The sequence below is a fragment of the Apteryx rowi genome, unplaced genomic scaffold, assembly GCF_003343035.1.
Source record: "Apteryx rowi isolate R43461 unplaced genomic scaffold, aptRow1 scaffold_623, whole genome shotgun sequence".
In the NCBI taxonomy this organism is placed as follows: Eukaryota; Metazoa; Chordata; class Aves; order Apterygiformes; family Apterygidae; genus Apteryx; species Apteryx rowi.
The window spans coordinates 96,260-119,064 of record NW_020450898.1 but is presented as its reverse complement, the minus strand read 5'-3'; the positions used below and the strand labels follow the sequence as shown (position 1 = coordinate 119,064).

Below are 22,805 nucleotides of genomic sequence, written 5' to 3'. Positions count from 1 at the left end.
ATGTATCCTTCATATGAGTCATGATAATGTGGAATTTATGTGGGGTTAGAAATACTTCTTTGGGGTGTGTCAGGGCTCCATTGTGCTAGGCACTACATCCAGTAGTATAATGCATTCACTATCCCGAAAGATTGACATTGTTAGCATGTGTACCCAAATAGACTTAAAAAAAACCATAGCAAATAACAAATGTAGTTCACTGCTGCAAGTTTTACACTTAAACTAGCATCAACTGGAAATGAAAAATAGTAAGGGAGATAGAGGTTATTAGGAGTTAAACATCAAAATAATCACAGGAATAAATTTTTTTCCTGGGTTTCAATACAGCCTGGATTTCCTTCTGACTTTGATTTATAAGTACTTATGCTGGGGCATAGCATACTTCTACAATGGATTTGTCAGGGAAAAATAAATACTATTTCCAGTTGGGAGATAGTATTAAGCAAAGTATCCTGCTAGGGTAAATTTTACAAATATAATAATTGTTTTACTGAATTGTTTTCTCTTAAAATTCTGCAGAAAGGACTATTTGCTTCATGTTTTGTTCCGTTTTCTTTTTTTGTTGTGGTTTTCAGCAGAATTAGACTCCTTTTTTTAATTTATTGCTACTTAAAAACTGATCATATTGCTCATTGCTGATATCTTTATTTCTGTTGTCCTCCTTTACAGATCAGACTTATTGATGATAGAATAAAGTTTCTTTCAAAACAGAGGTGCAATTTGCAACCATACGATTCTGTATGACAGGAAAACTATACCTGTTCACTCCAGAGCCTGAACTCCAGACACTTCTTTAAAGCTTTCAAAACAGTTGAAGAACTTCAGCCTGTTCAAGGTTTAACACTGAAAAGTGTTGGCCATTACTTGCAAAATGCTGCGAACATTTAGCACTCATGGAAGGCTTAAGATTTAGAGGTGTTCAGCACCAGACTTGTGGTGATCAATTTTTAAAAATACCAAATGGTTGGCATCCTCCTTTGTAATTGCTTAAGCATTTGAATTACTGTTTGAATAACATGTAGAATCCAAAAACCACATTCTTTTTCATTTCTTGGCACTACAGATTAATAACTTCACGTCACAAACACAGCTTTTATTATAGAAGTCTACTTATACTCTGTTTTTTCTCCATGACAGGCTTAGGCTTTGGCAAGCCAGGTCAGCTTGGCAGATTGTCCCAATGGCTTTCAGAGCCTGAGGTGAGCAGAGATATTCCTAGATTTACCCAGATCTAGTTTAGTCATAGTTTATGTGAAATATTAGTATGTAGGGAGATAGTGTTAACTATTAAACACACATTTTACCTTTTTGTTGAGGTCTCAATATTATTATTTCACATGTTTTTGGATAGTTGAATAGAAAATTGTATTGCCAGCGATAATCTTAGACCATGTTATTTGAATGGATGTTTTATTATCTTAAAATGATAAATGTTAAGATTGTGACACAGAGAGCTAAATTGGATTTTTTTAGTTAATTTTTTATTTAAAGACTAATGTGTATTTTGCACATAGCAATATAAAGCTGGGCAGAGTCCAGAGCCCCTAAAAGTAAACCATGATTCCCCTCTATGGCTTTCATGGCCTTATTCCCTCCACACTTCCCTTTCCTCTTCTTTCCCCGATTCTGTGATATCAAAAGGTTTCTGATTCACCTTTTTACCTCAGTCTTTCTTTCAATCTTTGCGCCTAGGTGGATACTTTCATTTTTGATGAAAGTTGAGATTCTCATCTCATCACATCATGCCTGGAACTGCAGCTCAGCAAGGGAATTCCAGTGACTAAGCCTCAACATGAGCAACTGTTGGCAGAGGCCATGCTAATAGACAGTGCATATAGACAATTTGCAAATTAGCTATATTATACAGCTCTGCTGATGAATTTCAAAGTTGTCTTGCCACATCATTCCTATTATTTGTGATCTTTAGCATATGTATGGAAAAATCCCACACTCATTCTATCACATACTTCTTAGGCTCACATCCATAGCAGGGTATGAAAAATTAATTACTGTCCATAGCTAAACTCTTAGGCAATTCATTTCTTTTTGGTTTTTTGGAAGGAAAGATAACAAGAAGCATCCACAGTTCTGTCCTTCCAGGTGCAGACTTCAATGGACACAATCTTGCAAAATATTCTTCACTCCTACTAAACATTGATCTAAGACCTTATATTCTAATGCAAAAATCATGGCAGTGCTCCAGATAATTTCAGCTGACAGGGGATTGCTCACAAGCTGAAATGTTTAGCTATATCAGGACCAGAGCACTGTTTACCTTGCACAACCAAATTCATACTCATTAGAGAACTACAAAATTGCAGCAGATTCCGTTCATTATGCTAATGATCTTCTCTGGGCAAAAAGCTACAGATTTAACTAGTCTGAAGGAGATGGTAGGTATTTTATTCTGTTTTATCTAAATGAGAGGGCTAGTAGTTGTTTCTGGTTGCGACTAGTAATGTGTCTCCTGTTGTATTCTCTACAGGTGACTCACTGTTTTCTTAAAATAAGACACTGATGTAATTCAAATCTGAATATTGCATAAAAGTTACCTATACATGTGTGGGTGGCTTGAATTATGGGATGCATATTTAGCATAGTATTATGAATGTATTTCACACTTTAATGAGTTTTAAATGTATTGCATCGTGCTAGTTATGCAAAATATTTAACTGGATTTTCACAGGAGCTTCATTTTATGCTTATTACCAAATGGAACCATATCTTCATTTGGCAGAAATTATACTTGAATCTTCACTAGAGAACGTAAGGTTCTTCCTTAAGGATGTCTTCTTCCTTATGCCATGTTTATTGTAGTTTCGATTTTGAACACTTAACAACAGCAAAGGAATAAAAGTTTTTAGGAACTATTTGTAATACTGTAGGTGTTCACAGCCACTTTTAACTCATAGCTAAATGGTAAGGCCATTCACCTTCAGGATTGGAGAGCCAGATTCATCTTCACCGTTCTGAGTGATCTCTATCTGCATCTCTCAGACGGTGCCATGCCACTGTATTTTGATGATCCTGGATTGTTTTTCTGTTGTTCTTGTGTTGGAGTTTTTCCACTCTTCTTGGAATAGTCATTTGAGCTAGAGAGAGAAAGAATCTGTCCATGGGATGGTTTCTAAGGCACTGTCACTGATGGGAATAACCCTCATGGTCACAGCTGTAATGAGAAGCTGGAAAGCGGACACCAATTTGTTCTAATCCTCATACTCCTCTGCATTTGGGATGAATGTCTGCTTAGCAAGCAACTGGTATAACTTGTTCTTCTTCTTGTTCTGTGAATCTGTGTGAATTTTTTGAACATTTTTTTCTTAAAAACTTTTTGCAAGGGTTTGAATTCCTCAAGTGTATTCTACCCAAATCTTAATCTGCCTGGACTCTTAACTCATTTAGTTGTGTCTTTGAGTAAAAGATATGAATAATGTACATCCATGAAAATAAATCTATGATGTTTTTCACACAATGAGCAATAAGCAATGGAGGTTTCAGGAGACCTATGTTCAGAAAGATTAACTGTAGGAATCCACACAAGTATGGTATCAGTGTTTGGACATTCAGCTCTGATAAGTGCTAGGGAACTTTTCTGGAAAGATGTAGATGCCTGATTATTAAAAGGTTGGACAAATCAGCCACTCTAGCAAAGCTTTGTCAGGAGTCCTTTTCATGTGAATTCATAGAAGGATGTGTCCTTAACCCCATTCTTCAATATTTTATTACAATTTTAGGCTCATTTTTATTCAAGTACCAGTACTGGGTGAAGTTCAGATTGATTCTCTTATCATGCTCAACTGTCTGACAGCCCATGAATAAATGCTACATTTAATGTAAAACGTTTAATACCAAATGACCAAATGATAAGCTTTGATCTGCTTCAGGCTCTTGTACAATCCTTGTAAACATAACTTGCATACCATGGAAACAAAAGAAATGTCAAATGTATAAGCAGAAAGGAGACCATATGCAAATAGTTGTCAAATGTATCAGAAGAGAATTTTTCTAAGAGCATTTCAGTTCCTTGGTCAACTGTCTGCAGAATTAAAATTCTTCCTAGTATTTTCAATACACTTTTTTGTAATTATAACACTTGAAAGTGTAGGACAATTAGAAAAGCTAGTCTTCTGTGTGTTAGTTTATTTGGTCGTATGTTATAAGTGTAATGTAATTGTTCCATTATATGTACTGACTCCGGGGTTAATTTTTCACATTTATTTCATATCCAATAGTACAAACACCTGCTTTTTTTCATAGCTCTTTTCTGCTTTGAAAACTATGCACTTGCTTTTGATTTCAGAGCAAATAGGTTTCTTCCAACCTGTTCTGCAAATTATTTCTTAAATCGAAAGGAGAATAGAAACCTTCCATTAATATTCCTTGCTGGTAGTTTGGAATCCAGTCTATTGGGAAGAAAAGAAAAAGGGTATTTATATATTCAGCTGTGTTTCAGATTTTCATAAAAGTGGCCAAATGATTTCTATAGTTTGCTGGCTTAATCTCATTTAGAAGAATTCAGTCTCTGAATGATCTATTTAGCCATAACTGTTCCTCCTGTTAAATTTGATTTAAAGTTGGTTATTCTCCTTTACGTAATTATATAGTAAACAAAATAATCAATCAGCTCTTATATTTGCTTATTTGCCAAGTTAGCTATTAAAAAAGATCATGTTATAAAAGGCAGAAATAGAAGACGTTTTTGCATAACTTTTGCATACAAGAAAATAAACCTAGTTCTCTTATAGCCTTATGTTAGAAAGCTTAAGTCATTTATCTAAGACAAATATTTCATCACATTCAATATTCATTTTTTCTCTCTTCAAGATGTTGAGGAGACTTTTTATGGTAGATTATCAACTGCTATTTTAGGTCTGTCTTGTTGCTGTAATTTATTAAATTGATGTTTGTGTTTTTCTAGATGTGCCATCAAATCCTTATGGAGTACGAATTTTAGAGTTGTCACAAACCACTGCCAAAGTTTCATTCAATAAGCCAGATTCACATGGAGGTGTGCCCATTCATCATTACCAAGTGGATGTAAAAGAGGTAGCCTCAGAAACCTGGAAAATAGTGCGCTCCCATGGAGTTCAAAGTAAGTCTACAAAAAGTAAACGGAAGTATTTTAACTGAAAGGATACCAATAGAAAACAATGTAAGTGTATGTGTACTGATTCTTTGTCTGTCCATTATTCTTAGTCCAGTAGCTGTATCTTGAGCTAATAATAATGAAGTCAGACCTTTTTATACCAACTAGGAATCTTGCTCTGATCTTGTAAAAGTGAATTACTACTTTTTAGATTTACAGACCGTTGGTGAACAAATTTACAATTATTTCCCATTTTTTCACTGTCCAGACAAGTAGGTACAAAGAATATTTTTGAAGTTACAAATTTCAGAAAGCAGAAATCATAGAAGAGTTAGCTTGAGAATGTGCATTAAGTATGCAGTTAACATTTTTAAGTAAGCTGTTACGTGATATTTAATCCTGAGGATTAATTGCTGATTTTGAGCGACTTAGTAACCTTTCTATGTACCTGCTAATCTTCATTGTTTTTATTTCAAAAGTGTATTTATAAAATATTGTTTAACAAATTACATGTTAAATGCATTTGTTACATGTTATATATTAGGTATGCTAGAAATGAGCCAGTTCCTGACCAGGTCTATGCCCTCTTTGCACTTCTCTAAAGGCAGGAAATATGTATAAACCTCACAAAGTAGACAAGCATTCTTTTAGTACATGCCCAGACACAGTATTTGGACAGAGTACCAGTTAACAATTCAGTAATTCCTTGCATCCGTATTTACCCTTTGGTATTTTTAACAGGTAGTGCAAGTTGAAGCAGCCCCAGCAATCCTCTGATTTATACCCAAGGAGGTAAATTATTTTGCAGCTATCTGCGCAATAAGGGGAGAACAGATGTAGCAAATAATCTAATGTGTTTTACCTCTTTCCTTTTCACATCCATACACAAAGGTTCTGCCTTAGGCACGGTATGGTGAAATCTAAGAAGCAGGGGATGGTGAAATCTAAGAAATAGAACTGTTTCAAGGAAGCATATCATTAAATGGACTTTTTATCTTTAGCTTTGCTTAGCCGTGACATAAAACATAAAATACACAGTAACTGTGACTATAAATACTGTAAATCATAGTAGCATTTGAGTCCAGTGTAACTTGTATTTTTTTCAGGGCTAGAAAATCTAAAGAAGACAATGCCTTTCCCTAGTTGCAGGGCATATGAATTGATCAGCAATAGTATACCTCTTCCCTTCTTTTCTTTTAGATTATGTTCAGATAAAGTGTGAAACTTTACTTATTTATTCTAGCTACTTTCTTCAATGAATTGCCAATAAATGCCTATGCTGACAATTACAATATACCAGATACTAAAACCCAAAGTGATCCATCTATGTAGTAGACTGCAACATACTCAAATGAGAACCAACCCACTGACTATGGAGTGCAGTCACAGAGGTGCTTAATTTAAATGTAAAGGCAGAATGAAAAGTCTTCAATGATAACTTTGTACAACAATGTATTTACCTTGCTCCCCATATAGCTTTCTTTTCCTGTCATTTCTGTCAATATGAAGTTTGTGAAAAGATTAATTGATTACGTTATGAAACATATATAACTGCACAGACCATTGCGGTTATCAGAGTTTGCTGGAGCTGCCTTCTTCAAAAGTTCACTTTGTTTGATTTTGAAACATGCTTTCAACATTACACATTTAGTTGTTGTAAAGAGATGATTTTTGAGATTTTTGTATAACATATATTGATCTGATTGGAATTACTTTAGTATAATATCTGTATTATTATTGTAAAAATGGAAAGTAGAGCGGCAGGTGCTTGCAGTAGTTATAAAGTCAATACCACTATGAAGTACACTATAAATATTTAGGATCTCCACTGCCATATCTATTAAAATTGAAGATACAGCTTATTTGAACAAAAGACTGTTAGGTACTAAATGCTTATCTACCTCCTGGCTTCCTTTTGTGCCCTTTACTTTCTTATTTTGGTTTATTGTCCTTTCTCACCAGGAAGTTTTGAGGGGATTTCCCTTCTTTCAAATGTCTATTTTCCTCTTCACTTTGTTTTCCCCCCACTGTAACACTGAGAGGTTTTGGTGAGAAAACAAAAATAGGTCACACCATTTTTGGACATCTTAAAGATACCCCTCCCTAGCGTATATTATCAGAGATTACTCCAAGTGATGGCAAAAACTAGCAACTATCAAAGTGACCTAAAGAGTCATCTTTAGCCAGCAAACATATACTTAGTAAACAGATAAATATCTGGAAGGTGCGCTTTAGTGAGAGTACAGTGGACAATATTAAGAATGATCTATAATTAATTTATGCTGTTTTCTGAAATCTCTATTTGTATTTCCCTGGCCTGCATAGAAAGATTGTATGCTCTGAATTTCTCTCAAAATTACTGTAAAGATCAAAAATTACTACAGATTTTCAGATATTTGCTAAGCAGGAGGCATCTTGTTGTTTCTGTAAGTCTTGTTGATTCTACACTACATAATTTTGACAGGGCAGTCAAAAGGGACCTGGTTGCTTTTATCATAAATTGTTTCAGACATTCCACAAGGACTTAAAGCTTGTTATACTTGTGATGTTCTGTATGGCCAAAACAGAAAAACAAGTTATATGTGCCCAAAACAGAGTGAACAGCCCAGTGCAAAGAAAGTCTTCCAAGACTGATATGTCAAAAAACAATATTAGCTTTCTTCCTTATGAGAATACTGCAAACTGTAATTGGAGTCTTTCTGAAGAGTTCAGCTTTCACCTGTCTCCTGAGCATTCTGAGGGTTTCAGCAAGTTTTCTAAAATCTGCTTAAACCTCTCTTCATTACTTTTTAGACAATTTACAGTGTCATGGTAGATACCAGATAAATATCTTCTTTCTAAACCCCTTTTTTCAGTTACTGAATGAATTTTTAAAGAAACTTTTCTTAGTGTGAAGGCCATTCCTATTTTCTTTATATTTTTTGGAAATATTAAGATAGTTTAAAATTTTTTAAATAATGAAATATACCTATTATTTTTGAGATAGTTTCTCGTTGTCTTTAAGTTACTTTAAGACCACTTTCCTTCCAAGCTTCTACATTTGTTCAGTTGAAGCATGGGAGGAGGATGTTTGGACTACATGCAGTTAGTGTTCTGTATTATGATTTGTAGTTGGATCATCACAATTTCCATACTTGGCCAATATTCTTTAATGGAAAGCAAATCACTTTTTTCATGTGTTCAAATTTTAGGGGCAGGTTTATGGTTGAGATTCAGATATAAATGCTAGTAAACAGGGACAGTTACTGTTTGCACATCTCAAATAAGGATGCATACATAATGTGTGAATCATGAATTTTTCCCCAGTGATAAACTATGCTGAAATTTTACAGGATGTCTTTTTATCAGACTGGTTTAATTCAGGAGAGATAAAACAGCACAGCAATCCTGGCTGCCTTCTTTCTTGCCACAATGTGGGTAATGTATAAGTTCCCAGATCCTCTCTTAAGAGGAAGAGACAAAAAATCCTACATTCTGGAGAAAGTTGTGCCCCAAAGGCTTCCAGCCTCCCCATGTGGAGACTCTCCAGGCTAAACTGGATCTTCTAGTCCTTCTGTGCTGTAACCAGAAGAAATAGTGTAGTTGTCTTGACACAGTCATGCAGAACAGTCATAAACTTATAAAGCCAGTATTGAAAGATGCATTTTTTAATGCAACAAACATCATGGAAAAGTAGATATACAACCTTATTTTTAAATTTAACATGCGATAATAAATAATTAATAGATGTTTCAGTAAGTTGTTGAAAGCAATTGCTACTAACTCTAACAAGTCATTAATTTTCTCATAATTATGACCTAATAATCATCAATAACACCTTCCAGAAGTAAGATTATAAATGTCTGTTTTTATTTATATTTAAAATATCATATATGCCTACAAAAGTTGTTAGGCATTCTCATGTAATTAATTATCCAGTAAATACAAATAAGTGTAAACAGTAGAATTAAATGAGTGAGAAATGAATTCTGTGCAAAGTTATTCAAATAGCCAACTCTCTTCATCTAGGAAGAACACCACACAGTTTCTTCAGTGACACCACCCTAAAAGATGTCTTTTGCCTCGAGCTATGCTAGTTTGAGATGTTTTCAGATCAAATTAAGGAGAAAATCTCAGAGCGGCCGGGCAGGGCCAGGAGCCAGGGTCAGGCTGTGGCGGGTCTGGAGCCGGCACTGCTGCAGCATCACAGGGCAGTGACTGATGGCCCTGGGCTGGCCTGAGATGGGGGCCTGGGGCTGGGCAGGGACAGCGAGGGCTGCCCGGGCCCCCAGGGGGCTGACACTGGTGACCTTATAAGTATTGCATAGAAGCCCACTAATCTTAAAGTAACAGAAGTGTGGATAATATTGGCAAGGTTCATTCTTCAAGGAGAGTTTGCATCCTTTCAGCCAGGCAGCTGCGAGAAAGCTGTGTGGGGGATATTGCTCAGCCTTCTTCAAGAAGGGGTCATCAACCAGTGCAGAGCCTTTGCCATGATTGCCTCTGTAGACACAGAGAAACTGGTCAGAAGGTGTAAGATATATATATTCTGGGAAAAATTATCTTGCAACCTTCTCTGCAATTTTAGCTAGAAAAGAAAGACACTCACTGGTAGGTTTCTAAGTAATCAGCATAGACTTCATGAGGGAAAAAACTGCATTATTTCTCCCTTTGAAGCAGGATTCTGATTCATAGAGCAGCAAATAATGTATTTGTAATGAAATGAACATAGCTTATCTACAAGCCTAAACCAGTTTGGAGATGTGCCTGAAACTTGAGCAGATCTGATCTCCAATATTTCTTGGATGTCTTGCGCAGGAATAAAAGAAACTAAAAAAAACCCTAAAATGTTATGCTGCAGTTTACTTCAGCATAAGATGGATATTACCACCAAAACTCTAGTATTTTTTTCTTGCTTCTTTACATTTTTATATATTTATATGTATATACACACATGTCAATGAGTCTTTTTTTTCAGAACATTAAAAACTCATATAAAGGTGAAATATCAAGGAAAAAACAGTCTCTAAATTTCTAGTACCACTCAATTTGCTGGCGGTACAGCAGAATGTAGGATACAGTAAAAACCTAGTCCCATGTTAAGACTGTAGAAATTCATATACTGGATATGTGGATGATTGTCACTCTTGTTTTAGAGAAGATAGCTATATATTTTCGGATGTATGTAGCCAATAGTCTCTCTCTCTCCCTGCTTATTCTCCCTCTTGCTCCCTCTGAGCTGCTAATAGCTAGTATTACCCCTAGTATTACCCCTATCGGTTTATAGTGTGAAAGGAAGAAAATGCACTCTCATATTAAGAGGGTTTCGCAATGTTCTGTTTCTGTCCTTTTGCTGGATCTAGGGCCTCGTGATACAGTACTCAGCTCATCCATATAATGTGTTTTTCCTTCTTCTTCTGTTTGGAAGTTCTCAGATTTAAGACTCAATGTTTTTTTTTAAATCTATTGCTTGTCATGATTATTTCTGAAAGGTTTGGTTGAACTTGAATTTCTTTTATTTTTTAAAATTCAATTATTACTACTTTATATAACATCTTGATAAATAGGGAAGACTTTAAGCACAGGTAAAGGAAAGTCCACCAATTTATTCAATTTAATAACATCTGAAGGGCTTCTAGGTTTTCTAAGTTTTTAAGGAAGTTACTTAAGTTTTAATGCCTAGCTATTTTAAGTGTTTTTTATACTTAAAGAATTTCTTACATCAATAACAAATTGCAGCATCAAATGACCCTGGAGAAGTGCACATAACAGGGCTTCCAGACGATGAAGATTTCTGTAAAGACACAGCATCTTTGCAATTATACCTTACAAAATAGCTTATTATGAAAAATTTTTAAAAATAAGAAAGGGAAAAATACAATTTAGGAGAAAGATGTAATTTAGAAGAAAAAAAAAGATGTAATTTAGAAGAAAAAAGTATTTTTCAATCATCTATGCTTTTCTTTAAAGTGTAAAGTTCATAAAATAATGATAGAAGAAAATATTTATCCTATTTTGAGTACCATTATGTTAAAAAGTTTTATTTTCTTAAAGCATTTGCCCACTAGTATATTAGTATAAATTAAGTTTAGTCCTATTAGGGACTGGTTAGTCTGAGAATGTTAATCTCTATGGTTACTCTAAAAACGATAACAAACTCTCAAAGAAATGCCCATTCTGACGTGGTTTAAAACACACTTAATTCATGTTGCTACTCAACATCACAACCTTACATTATTCTTAACTTTGGATCTTAAAACCCCCAAATATCTTATGATGTATATTTTAATGAAACAAATGTCTAGGCCTTCCTAGTGTTTCTAGGTTTTGTGTTTTTTCAGGAGACAGTTTATCCAGTTGCAAGTCTTTTAAGCAAATTATTCCTAGATATATAATTTAGTATTTGTAAGATATTAACAAATATCATCAAATATTTTTGACAATAGACGAATTATATTAAGTAATGTTATAGACACCTTTCCAAAAACATGGTGTAGAAGAAGAAAACATCAAAGTTAAACCGTGTTATAAAAGCTGCTTTTCAGAATCTGTTTAAGTGTTTCAAATTTTAATGGACAAGGGTATATTCTCTGTTTACATTTGAGATGCTTCTTTGGATGATAGAAAGCTTTATGAAATAATGCACCAATGGTAATATAATATAATAATGTATGTATTACTCATGAATACATTTCATGGTGTAATATAAAAACACACCAAAGATGCTTTGCCAGCATGTGTTTATACTTTTTATTGTATATTTTATTGAAGGACATAATAATTTTGAAGTATTGCAGTAGTATAATCATGCTATGTATACAAAATTTAAATATTTCTCTAAATATAAAGTTTTTTACAACCTACCATTATAACACAGAATGGAAGGGTGAAAGATACTCAAGCTAAGAAATATTGAAATCTCTATTCTTTGTACAAAAAGGGAAATCTGTTGGCAGGTTGACTATGAATGGTATTATGCTATGTATCTGAAAAATAAGCATGACAGTATATAGAAAGAATCAAAGGTATTTTTCTTAAGAAAAGCTTATTAAGAAAAAATTTACAGCATCTTAATCTTATACGATAAATTGAAGAATTCAATAAGTGTAATATTTTGCTTTTCATTACTAAAGGGCTCTCAAGCTTCAAGCAGTATTGGTAATGTTATCATCTACCTTCACTAATATTATTATTTGCCTTCAACAGAACTTCTAGTTTTCTCTCTTGGGTCTTGAGGAATTGGAGATCAGATTTGAAATGATTCATTCTTTGTAAATTCGCATTCAAATCTCAGCAGGTTCTTTTTTTTTTTTTTTTTTGGCCTTTCTAAGTACATTAAATTCCTTGTACTTCATAGAATCATAGAATAATTTAGGCAGAAAGGGACCTTTGGAGATCATCTGGTCCAAATCCCCTGAGTCACAGCATGGCCAGCTTTCAAGTTGTGTTAGAGTGCTCAGGGCTTTGCCCTGAGTTTTGAATCTCTCTACAGATTGTGTGTTTTGTTTCTGAAACATCTTTTTTTAAAACAAGGCCCTGCCTGTTCTATTTTTTTTTCATACATTTAGCCACATTATAGTAGAGTAGGGATTTTCTATAACCCAAAATATATTTTAACACTGCTGTGCTGTGTGTTGTACCTGGGACTGATGCTCCCTTTATTGCATGTGTCATTAATGTAAATGAAAGTTGTGTACATGCAAGTGTTGATGAGATAATTAAAACTTGAAGTTGTCTATTTGTATGTTGTCTTTTTTACTTTAGAATTGGCTATATCAGTGAGAAAGCACACACGTATGTGGGTAAATCTTATTATAATCCTTCTAGTCAAAAATATTCTGTACATTTCATATGACATAGTTCAATTTTCTGTATTACTTTTTATGGTATACATTACTTTCCGAGAGTATAATCAGTGAAATTGTGATTTTTTGTGTGTGCAGTTCAGGTTCTGGGTAGAACTACTAAACTTCATTTTCTGTCCTTGAGTAAGACTGTTTGATAGTCATTACATAAACAGACATTCTTTCAGAAACCTTCAGATGTTTATAGTGTATGATTTCCACTGATATTTCAGAAACACCTTTATATGAAGACATTTTTCCTTATGCTGAAATATAACAAATATAGCATCTTGTTATTGTCATGGAGAAGACACCTAATATATAGATTAGTTATCATTTTTATGTACTACATCTTGTAGGTTGTAGGTTTAGTGCTGCCTGATTTGTTTGTACTGAAGCATGAACGTATGCACCCAATTGATTACTAGAACACTTTCTAAGTGTAATAGTGCTTTACTATTAAATTAGGAGGACTTTTCAAGTACACTCCTGAAAGATATCGACTCCATATAATTCAATAATTTTGTTAATGAGTTTAATGGTTAAATAGAGTATATCAGTATAATTTGTAGATCAAACAGAAAGAATTGCAAGTATTTTTGTCGGCTAAGTCAACATTCAAAATTATTTTAATAGTTGATGGTCCAAAACCATCATGATAAAATTCATTAATGTCTAGTGCAAACTGCTAAAGCAGAATTTAACATTATCATTAACCTATTCCAGTGAGAAAATAATTATCTGTGATATTGAATTCCTTGGAATAACCATTAGATTTCACTCCCATGACAGGAATTATGATCACATTAGATTCTAAAATGAAACTTCCTGGTTTTGAGGAGTGTTTCTGCATTTCTGTAATATCATGTAGGTACTCCAGAAATCTGGAAATACCTGAAGTCATAAGAGATTTTTATACATTTTAAATGATGCCATAAGTCATACAGAAAACATTTCTGGATTGGGAATTCATCTTTAAAATCTGGCTCTCCATTTGGTTGACTATCAGACAGGCAGTTTAAGACCAATGCAAAACTGAATGAAAAAAAACAAAAACAAAACAAGCCCCCAAAATCCATTGTTGCTTTTATACTCAACTTGTACCACATCAAATGACACACAAGATGGAGAATCCAACTCTTTTATTTTTAAAATGTCATATTGATAGTTGATTTAAATTGAATTAAATGAGTGGTTTATTTTCAGAAATTGTCTATTGTCAATAGGCACTGATTGTCAAGAAAACTTAGTAGGTCATTCCCAGTAGCAGATAGTATGCTTACAATACTATTACTGAGCCTAGACTCATGGGATTCCCTTTTCAAAACAAACTAGATATTTAGCTTAATTCAGAAATAGTTTTCTAAACTTAAGAAATCTTTGAAAATTATTGGAATATGGGAGTTGCATATATATATATTTTAAGAAGCTATAAAGGTGCAACAATACACATAACATGAATAACGTCCTTAATTTTAATAAATCTAAGCTCTTAGGTTAGCATGGGTTGATATAATTTGCACAATATGGTACAACTGAAAAAAGTGAAAGAAGAGATGAAGTTTACAAAAAAAAATAAATTACTAAATAAGTGGTAGGAAAAGATCAACATTTTATCCAAATAAATTAGTGTGTGTGTGTGTGTGTGTGTGTGTGTGTGTACATGCATGTATGCAAGTTACTCGTTCCTCTAGTTCTGTCTCTATACTATCGTTGGCCTGCATCCATCTTAATCTTTGCTGTTAAAGTCTCCTGTGGCAGGGAAAGGTTGGATTATAAATAAATGTCTTAAACTAAATTACACGGATGGATTAGAGATACGGTAAGTGAGGAGGAGTGTAAAGGGAAAGCTAAGTTTAAAAATTTCAGGAAGTTTTTTATACAGACCTAAATCATCAGGAGAATGAAAAGTACTTTTCACTTTCAAAGGTGAATAAAATGTCATGAGAAATGAACAAAAACCCAGACAATCTATTTCACAGCTTGAGTTCATAACCAGAAGCAACTGAATGTTATGCAGATATAACCACTGGCAATTTCTGAGGTTATTCTTGCTCTTCAGCAGCTTGTAATTTTGTGTCTGCAATTGGATTTAGTCAAAAAGTCAAAGCACATGGCAAAATATGTGATTTATGGTGAACCTTTTTAAAATGACACAGATTTGAAAACTTGTAAGAAAAAATGCAAGCTACTTTTGATCATAAGTGTGTCATAAATATGTTTAACTAAGCAGTTAAACACAGAAGAAGGTATTCCAAATAATTTTCTCCTGGTGTTCCTTTGCTGTGACTTTCAGCATGTTTTTTCTGCTTTTCTGACAACACTTGGCTGGTCACTGTTCAGACATTTTCAAGCTTTCTATCGTGGTACCCTCTCATGTAAATTTGCAGTGAATATGCTGATCAGATCTAAAGGTCTTGCTGATCTGGCTCCTAAGTATAGATCTTGTTAAGAAGAGTTGTGCAATGTCATATTGAATCGGAATAACTGATGAATGAAAAGCATGATGCAGCTGCAAATTTTGCCTTTCAAATCAGTATTGTGCTCATCTGCATCTATTTAACATTTCCAATCTGCTTATAAAAAAGTAAAGTACACATATGGAATATTTATGCATATACAAGCTCCAGCAATATTTTATAATATAAGAGAGTAAAGTATTTCAGGAGGATATAATATTCTTTAAGTATTTTCAAGGTCATTCAAAGACAGGGTAATTATGAATGGAGTTTCTGTTCTGCTACACAGAACAGTAAGCAATAGAGAGATAGCATAGCCCTGTCCACAGTATCACTAAATGCATCTTCTTTTTGTCACTTCTCTCTCTACCCTTTTCTTTCTCCACTGACAAGAAATAAAAGTGTGCTATGTGCTGGAGTGGGACAGTGATGAGAAAGAAAAGGTTAAGAATGAAAATTATCTTTGTTTATGACAAGCAGAAGAACTTTTTGTTGTTGAAATTACCATTCATCTCAATCTTGAGGTCATTGTTTGCTTTCTCACAGTGGTGAATGTCCTTCTAAAAGACACCTCTGAGATCACATTTGAATCTTTTTACTTGTTTCTGTGCAGATGGCCTTTTTGAGGATAGTGGTCACCAGGGACTGACACACTCTTACCTCAAAAGGTGATGGTTAGTTTTTTGCCAGCTCTTGCATGTGGGAACAGAGTGGGTAGAATCCCTTTTTCTCATACTTTGCATGCTCCAGAGTTGAAAATTGCACTGTTTGGAGGAATGAATGAAAGGGAGAACTCTGGAGTCATAGCCTGCTTCCTAGGTAGCTGCTAAACTATAGCAACATACATTCATCATTAAATTAATGAGAGCTTCCAGTTTAAAAAATCCGGCCAGCGATAAAAGTCTATCCAAGAGAAGTGCATAGGAGATGGCTTTTGTTGGCATTCAAACTAAGTAGATGATTTGGGATATAAAATTGAGCAAGTAAAACAAGTAATTTAAAAAAAGAACAAGTTATGCATGCAGTTTTTAATATTGAATTAAGCTTTATTTATTACAATACATAATTCTCTATAAATAAGTAAGCAAAAACAAGTGAAAAAAGACATGCAGATTTTATATATGTTGTTCTGCTTATTTCTATTAGTATGCAGAATTATAATACAATTGAAAGTTATTAGAACTTCAGGTAGCAATTTCAAGTGAGATGCAAAGCTTGCTAACATGTATTAATTTGCCTATAAAAATTCTCCATTGCTCTGAGCACTGTATTGAAAATTTGCATTCCTTTGTGCTCTTCAGGTATTTATTTGGCTTAGGATAAAGAATTCCTGAATTCTTGATATTTGTCATGGAGCTTTGTAAGAGTATGGATATATTTTTAGTAATGAGTAAAGCAAGTTTGAGAGAATTCTCTTAGGTGTTCCTGGCCATCTGCATATCTCTTAACAGGGTGGGAGTTTTGTAACATCATAGGAAAACTACTGAATTGCATGAAATGTCTCAAATTTGTTGCACAGTCTCAAAGGAACGAAAAGATTATTGCAGCTCAACACACCTTGGTTGACAGTAGAAAATGGTGAGATGTTAAAAGTCAATTGCTGTCATTATTTTCTTAGAAGAGAAACAGAAGGGGGGGGTTTTGTATTTGTTTTTGCTTATTTCCCCTGATAAACAGAGAAGAAATTCAGACCAGTAGTGAGTTATTCATTTAGAATCAGCTGTTAGTTCCCATCCTAGTTAGACTCTGCTCTATTAAAAGCAGTCTCCGGGAGCGGACCCACTCTTGCCAGTTTCCAGTGGGGATTGTGTGATCTTGTGGAAGGAAGGTGCCTGTTCAGCCTTTTGAGGATGCAAGCTCACTCGACAAAGTCAGTCAGATGGAAAGCGGCTCCAGCTAAAGCTGTGCAGTCATGTGGGCCCAATTCTGTCCTCAGACTGACAAGCCCCAGTCTGTCAGTGGCTATGGTGTAGCAAAAGTGTGGATGATTCAGCCTTCATGCGAATGGGGGGAAGCTCTCAGACCAAAAACTGTCAATGTATTGCTAGAAAGTACACTAGGTGTCCTGTACATGCCTGGTATTTCTCAAACAGTAATATGGTCCTGAAAACTGTGTTGCTGTGCTACACCATTAGCCAATGCATGCACAGTCAATCTAACACATTCCAGATGCATCACATCTGTAAAAACACTTACACATCAATTTTATGGTGCCTGCACAGTTGAGCTGAGACCGACTGGGACTTAAGTTCAGAAATCTCTGGTACTGGCACTGCAATAGTGTGAATGTACCTGTGGCAGGCTAATTTGTTTAGCTAAATTACAGCATGCCAGGTATAGACATATCAGAACTCTTTCTGTACCTCAGTTTGAATCCATAAAATGGAGTTTTGGCAGTTCCCTGTTGCAAAAGAATTTGTGAAGACAGAGGCTGTAAAGACTGTAAAATGTTCTGGCATTGTATTTAGGGGAAACATATAAAAACCTTTCTTTCCAAAGGAAGATTATAAAGTGACTGAGGGTTGAACACTTGTGAGGGAAACTGTTGTGGCTTCTTGCTCAGAAGATGCAACTTTTGTCTGCTGTGAAGTCTAAAGTCTATCTCACCCATTACTAAAGATCTCTCAGTAACAAAGAACTCAGAGAGTTCTGAATGTAGGATGCCTTTTCAACTCCAGCTTTGAATTGCAAACTTGAAATGGATATTAGTTCACATCAGGATCTCCACTGCAGGAATAACAGAAAATTGATCAGAAAAAAAAGAAATAAAAATAATTTCTCATGCCCTTCGAGGGAGAATAAGAGATTTTAGATTCTTGCACATATCAGATAGACTGGGACAGGATACAGTTTGATTTGTGCATTTGAAGAATGAAAGAAAGTGGTGTAACTGCAGCAGGCATAGAAGAAAGGATGGTATGCTTTTGTAGCTAAAATATACTTTTATGTGCATGTATGTCTATAGATATGTACATATGTATATGTATATATATGCATGTGTGTGTGTGTGTATCTCCTCCTTTAATAAGCCAGGTGGATTCCAGACCGTGATATAAGACAGGCAATATATACTGGCATTTAAAAGCTTTGCTACGATCTAACAACCACCATGTTCTGTTTAGTCTCCTAGTAGATGGAATCCCTGTTCTCCTCAGAAGACCATCTTTTATTTTCTGAGTCATCTCCCAGCAAGCATTGTTCTTAGCCTTGATGCTTGTTCATAAGGAGAAAAATGGAGTAGTAAATGAAACAGCGTAACAGATCTTAATAAGTGCCTTAATTGCCCTTCTGCAATAAGATTAACACAGTTATTCCTTTACTAGATAATGCAAAGTAGTATATTCATTCAGTAAAGTGCTACTTACATATAGGGAACTTAATTCTACTGTCTTTGTGTGTTCATATTGCCAACAGAAGTTCATGGAACACAGCTGTTATCACTGGCCCAAAAATTTTTCTTACAGGATTTTCAAATAAATGTCCATAGAAAATAAATTTGATTTATGAAAAAAATTAACCTCATCAGATTTTATACTTAGCAGTAAGTCTATGAATTTTGTGCAATTTGTTCTATTAAAATTGCAGCAATGACAGTCATATAAATATTTAACAATGAACCCTCATGCTGGTATACTGAGAACATTAGTCATATGCTTGAAAGCATTTTGAACAGCCTTCTTTTTGCAAGATAGAAAGAATATCTGGTAGCAGTCCAAATCTCTATTGATTTTACTGTACTGTACTGTTTTATTGTCTCAAAAAGTTTTAAGTGTAGGTCTTTACAGGTGGGTGGCTGCTTCTTCCATCAGAGGACTTTAACATCCTTGCATTAAGAAGTGCACGATAGTGTTACAATAGAGGACAGAACTGGGTTGCAAGAACCAAGGTATTATTCCTCTTTATTTCATAGATTCATAGGGTTGTTGGCTGGAAGGAACATCTGGAGGTTATCTGGTCCAGCCTCTAGCTTGAAGTAGGTCCTAGATTTGGTCAGGCATGGCTTTAACTCAGTCTTGAAAATCTCCAAGGATGGAGATTTCACACCCTCTAGGGGTAACCTGTTCTAGTGCTGCCTTACTCTCCCACTGAGTAAGTTTTTCTAATATCTGGACTGAACATACCAACCTGCAGTTTGTGGCTGTTGCCCTCATTATATCACTTGCCACTGTTGAGCAGACTCTGGCTCCACTGTTTGTATCTCCCCTTCAAGTAGTTGTAGTTGGCTGTTCAATGATTCCTCTTCACCAGACTAAATAAACCCATGTCCCTCAACATCTACTTATAGTTTGTGTGCCGTAGGTGCTCTTGGTAGCTCTCTGCTGGACCCTGTCCATTTTAGCAGTTTTCTGGACACAGGTTTGGCCTTACCAGCATTACCTACAGGGTAATAGCTTCCTTGAATCTGCTGGCCTTACCACTCCAAATGTAGCCCGATATGTGATTTGCCATGTTGCCAACAATCAAAAATGCAGCCTACTCTGTATGCATTGACCTACTAGATGCATCTAATCTGACCCAAGCCTTTCAGCTTGACCAGAAGGAGCCCCTGATCCCTTCAGCTTTCCCCCAAAGCCCTACAGTCGTCTTTGATATAATCAAGATTTCCATTGGCCATCTCCTTGGTGCCTGCATGGGTGAGCACCAACAGGTGGGGCAGAAGGTCAGATGGACCCTGCAGTGCGTCTGCTTGTGCACCGTTTTTTTCCTTCAGTTAAATTACAGAACCGGGATTTGGGTTTGTGTGTTCTGGACTAAGAAAAGTGCATTCCATTCTTGTAAGGACTGGCCCAAAGTTCACCAGTCTCAGTGAAATTCATTTCCACTATTTCAATGGACTTAAGTTGACAGTTCTGAATTTTAGGATAACAAAATATTAGCAGTCGAGGAAGAGTGTTTTATTTACCATGAAATAAATTTTAACAGTTCATAATACACACAGTCCTATGCACAAAAAATTCTAAAACAGTACTTCTTGAAAGATCAGTTCTACAAAATAATTTGTTTAATAAAAAAGAATGAAGGGCTAATGAATACTTGGAAGAGACCTGGTATTTCTAAGGTTACATTATTCAAAGAGCATTTGTTTTTGAAATGCATTTAAACTGCACGTTTAAAAGTTCAATACGCATTTCTATTTAGCCTACAGAATTGTATTAAGTATGCCTTTGTTTTGCTTAACAAGATCTTTTTACAGGGAATATCAACTGTTTCAAGCACTTTCCCAAACTTTGAGTATGGTGGTACCTAATAAGTTTTAAATTGTTTATCCATTCTTTCCTTCTTCTTCTCCCCTTTTGCCTTCCCTTTCCTTTCCTCTCTCCCCTTCCTTCTCCTCTTCTCCCTTTCCCTTCTCTTTGCTTTAAGAGAAACCACTAAAATTTATAAAAGTTAAGTGCTTTTTTTAAAGTTTTTGGCATCAGGCTGTGGTCATTATAAAAGTAGTATAGGATATTTTAAAACTAAAAACACAGAAAAAGAAAAATGAAAGGGAATTATTTTTTAAAAAAGGTATCATCCCAATACAGTAAGCTTTGAGCATCTATGTATTTTAATATGTGCTATTCCAATTGAGGGAAAGAGGTACATCTTGTTAGTGTAATAAAAATCATCTGTTGGCTTTGTCCTCTGCTGCTGCTGCTGTTGCTGAAAAAAAAAAAAAATTAAAACAATTCTTACTAAAATTAATGCTATAGTATAGTGTATACTATAGTATAGTATTAATTATAGTATCATTATAGTTTATACTATAGTATGGTATATGTGCTATAGTATAGCATATAGTGTATATTTACTATATATACACTATATATACGTACTATTTATACTATATGTATACACACACTATACACACACACTATATATACTATATATACTAAGTACTATATATCTTTGATATATATACTTTGATGTATATACTATATATCTTTGATTCACAGGAAATTATTAAGGCCCAATCCTGTCTCCATATATATTAACAGAAGTTATTCCAATGATTTCAATGGCTACTGTTTGTTAGGACTGGCTATTGTTTTTTCTTCTTTTTTGTAATCCTAATACACTGCTTGAAATATTTTCATTATTAAAGTTCATGTCATTGTGTTAGTTGAATTCTAACATTCTAACATTTATAGCCAGGTGCTTGAATCAGTATTTATGAAATTAATGGACAGATGGAACTGAGACAGCATGACTGTTTCTGCATATGAATGTTGCCTATTTTATCGCAAAATCCTTGTTCATCTTTTTTTTTCCTATATTTTTACCCTGGGGCACTTTCTAACTTTATTTTGTCAACACTTCTGTGAGCTAACTCTTTGAGGCACGGGTAGAAAAAGAGTTTTTACACTCTTCCTCCTATTGTACAAACACATAAATTAGACAAAAGCATGATGGCCAACCCACGCAGACCAAGGTTTTGGGAGAAGTTCCTCAAACTGTGTGACAGCTACAAAATTCTGAGACATTTGTACAGAAGCCCAGTGTTGCACTACTGGAGGTTCCTCACAGCTCTCCTCCCATGTCCTTGTCTTCTGTCCTTAAAAGACTGTGAGTCATCGTCACAAAGAGAAACCTGTTTAAGCTTCATAAACATGCTTTTCACTTTTTCCTCTGAAAGAGATTCAGATATTTCCAGGGGACTCTGTTTTTTCTTAAGAGTAGTCAATAGTGTGTAACAGGTGCAACAAAATGCTGCTAAATCAAAACACTCCACTTGCAAACCTGCTCTTTATTCAGTCTGTGTAGGTAATTAGGATTCAGACTAGAAGGAAAGGAATAGCAAAAAAACTTCCTAAAGTCTACAGTGCTTCTTAGACAGAAAGTTTGCACTGCTGCACTGTCTGAAATACATATGAGAGAAGATGATATTTCTGCAATGATAGGTCTCAGCTACTCTGTTTCAAGACAGATTGATATGTTACTTTAGAAAGGTCTGACATCCTCGAAGAACTGAAGTCAGGCACTAGAAGAACAATGTTCTGTGTAGCAGGTAGCTCTCCAGTGAGAACACTGTATTGATGTAAGTGATATTTCTGTTAATTAACCTCACATTTTGTGTTTAAGGTAGTGTATCCATACTATTAGTTCCCTAACCTTCCTTGTTTTGTCAATGGTTTGCATAATACATCACAGTCCTTAATGATTTCTGAGCTAGATTTTCCTTGGGAATAAGACAATTTAATATTCCAGACAAATCCCCTCTCATTCTACTATAACCAGGTAATATAAGCAACCTAGCCCCGGACCAGAAAATCAGGTGGTGATTTTTGGTTTGTTTCATACTTACTTGGATTTGTGGTACAAATTATCTCACAGCAAATCTTGTGTCAGACATTGCTGTTTTCTATAGTTCTTTATGGCAGTTAAAATTCTAATAAATTACTCTTTTCCAGCTGAAGTGCTTACACTCCATATTTGAAGTAGTTTGACTACTAATTA

General features: G+C 34.8%; 1 protein-coding gene across 1 annotated transcript in view; it reads left to right on the top strand.

Annotated features, from left to right (window-relative positions):
* The window catches only part of NCAM2 (neural cell adhesion molecule 2), a 168,985-nt gene that overhangs the window by 92,689 nt on the left and 53,491 nt on the right, over positions 1 to 22,805 (top strand). The window contains exon 12 of the mRNA XM_026084007.1: positions 4,919 to 5,092. Coding sequence (XP_025939792.1) covers positions 4,919 to 5,092 — 174 coding nt within the window. The remainder of the gene's footprint in view (positions 1 to 4,918; positions 5,093 to 22,805) is intronic.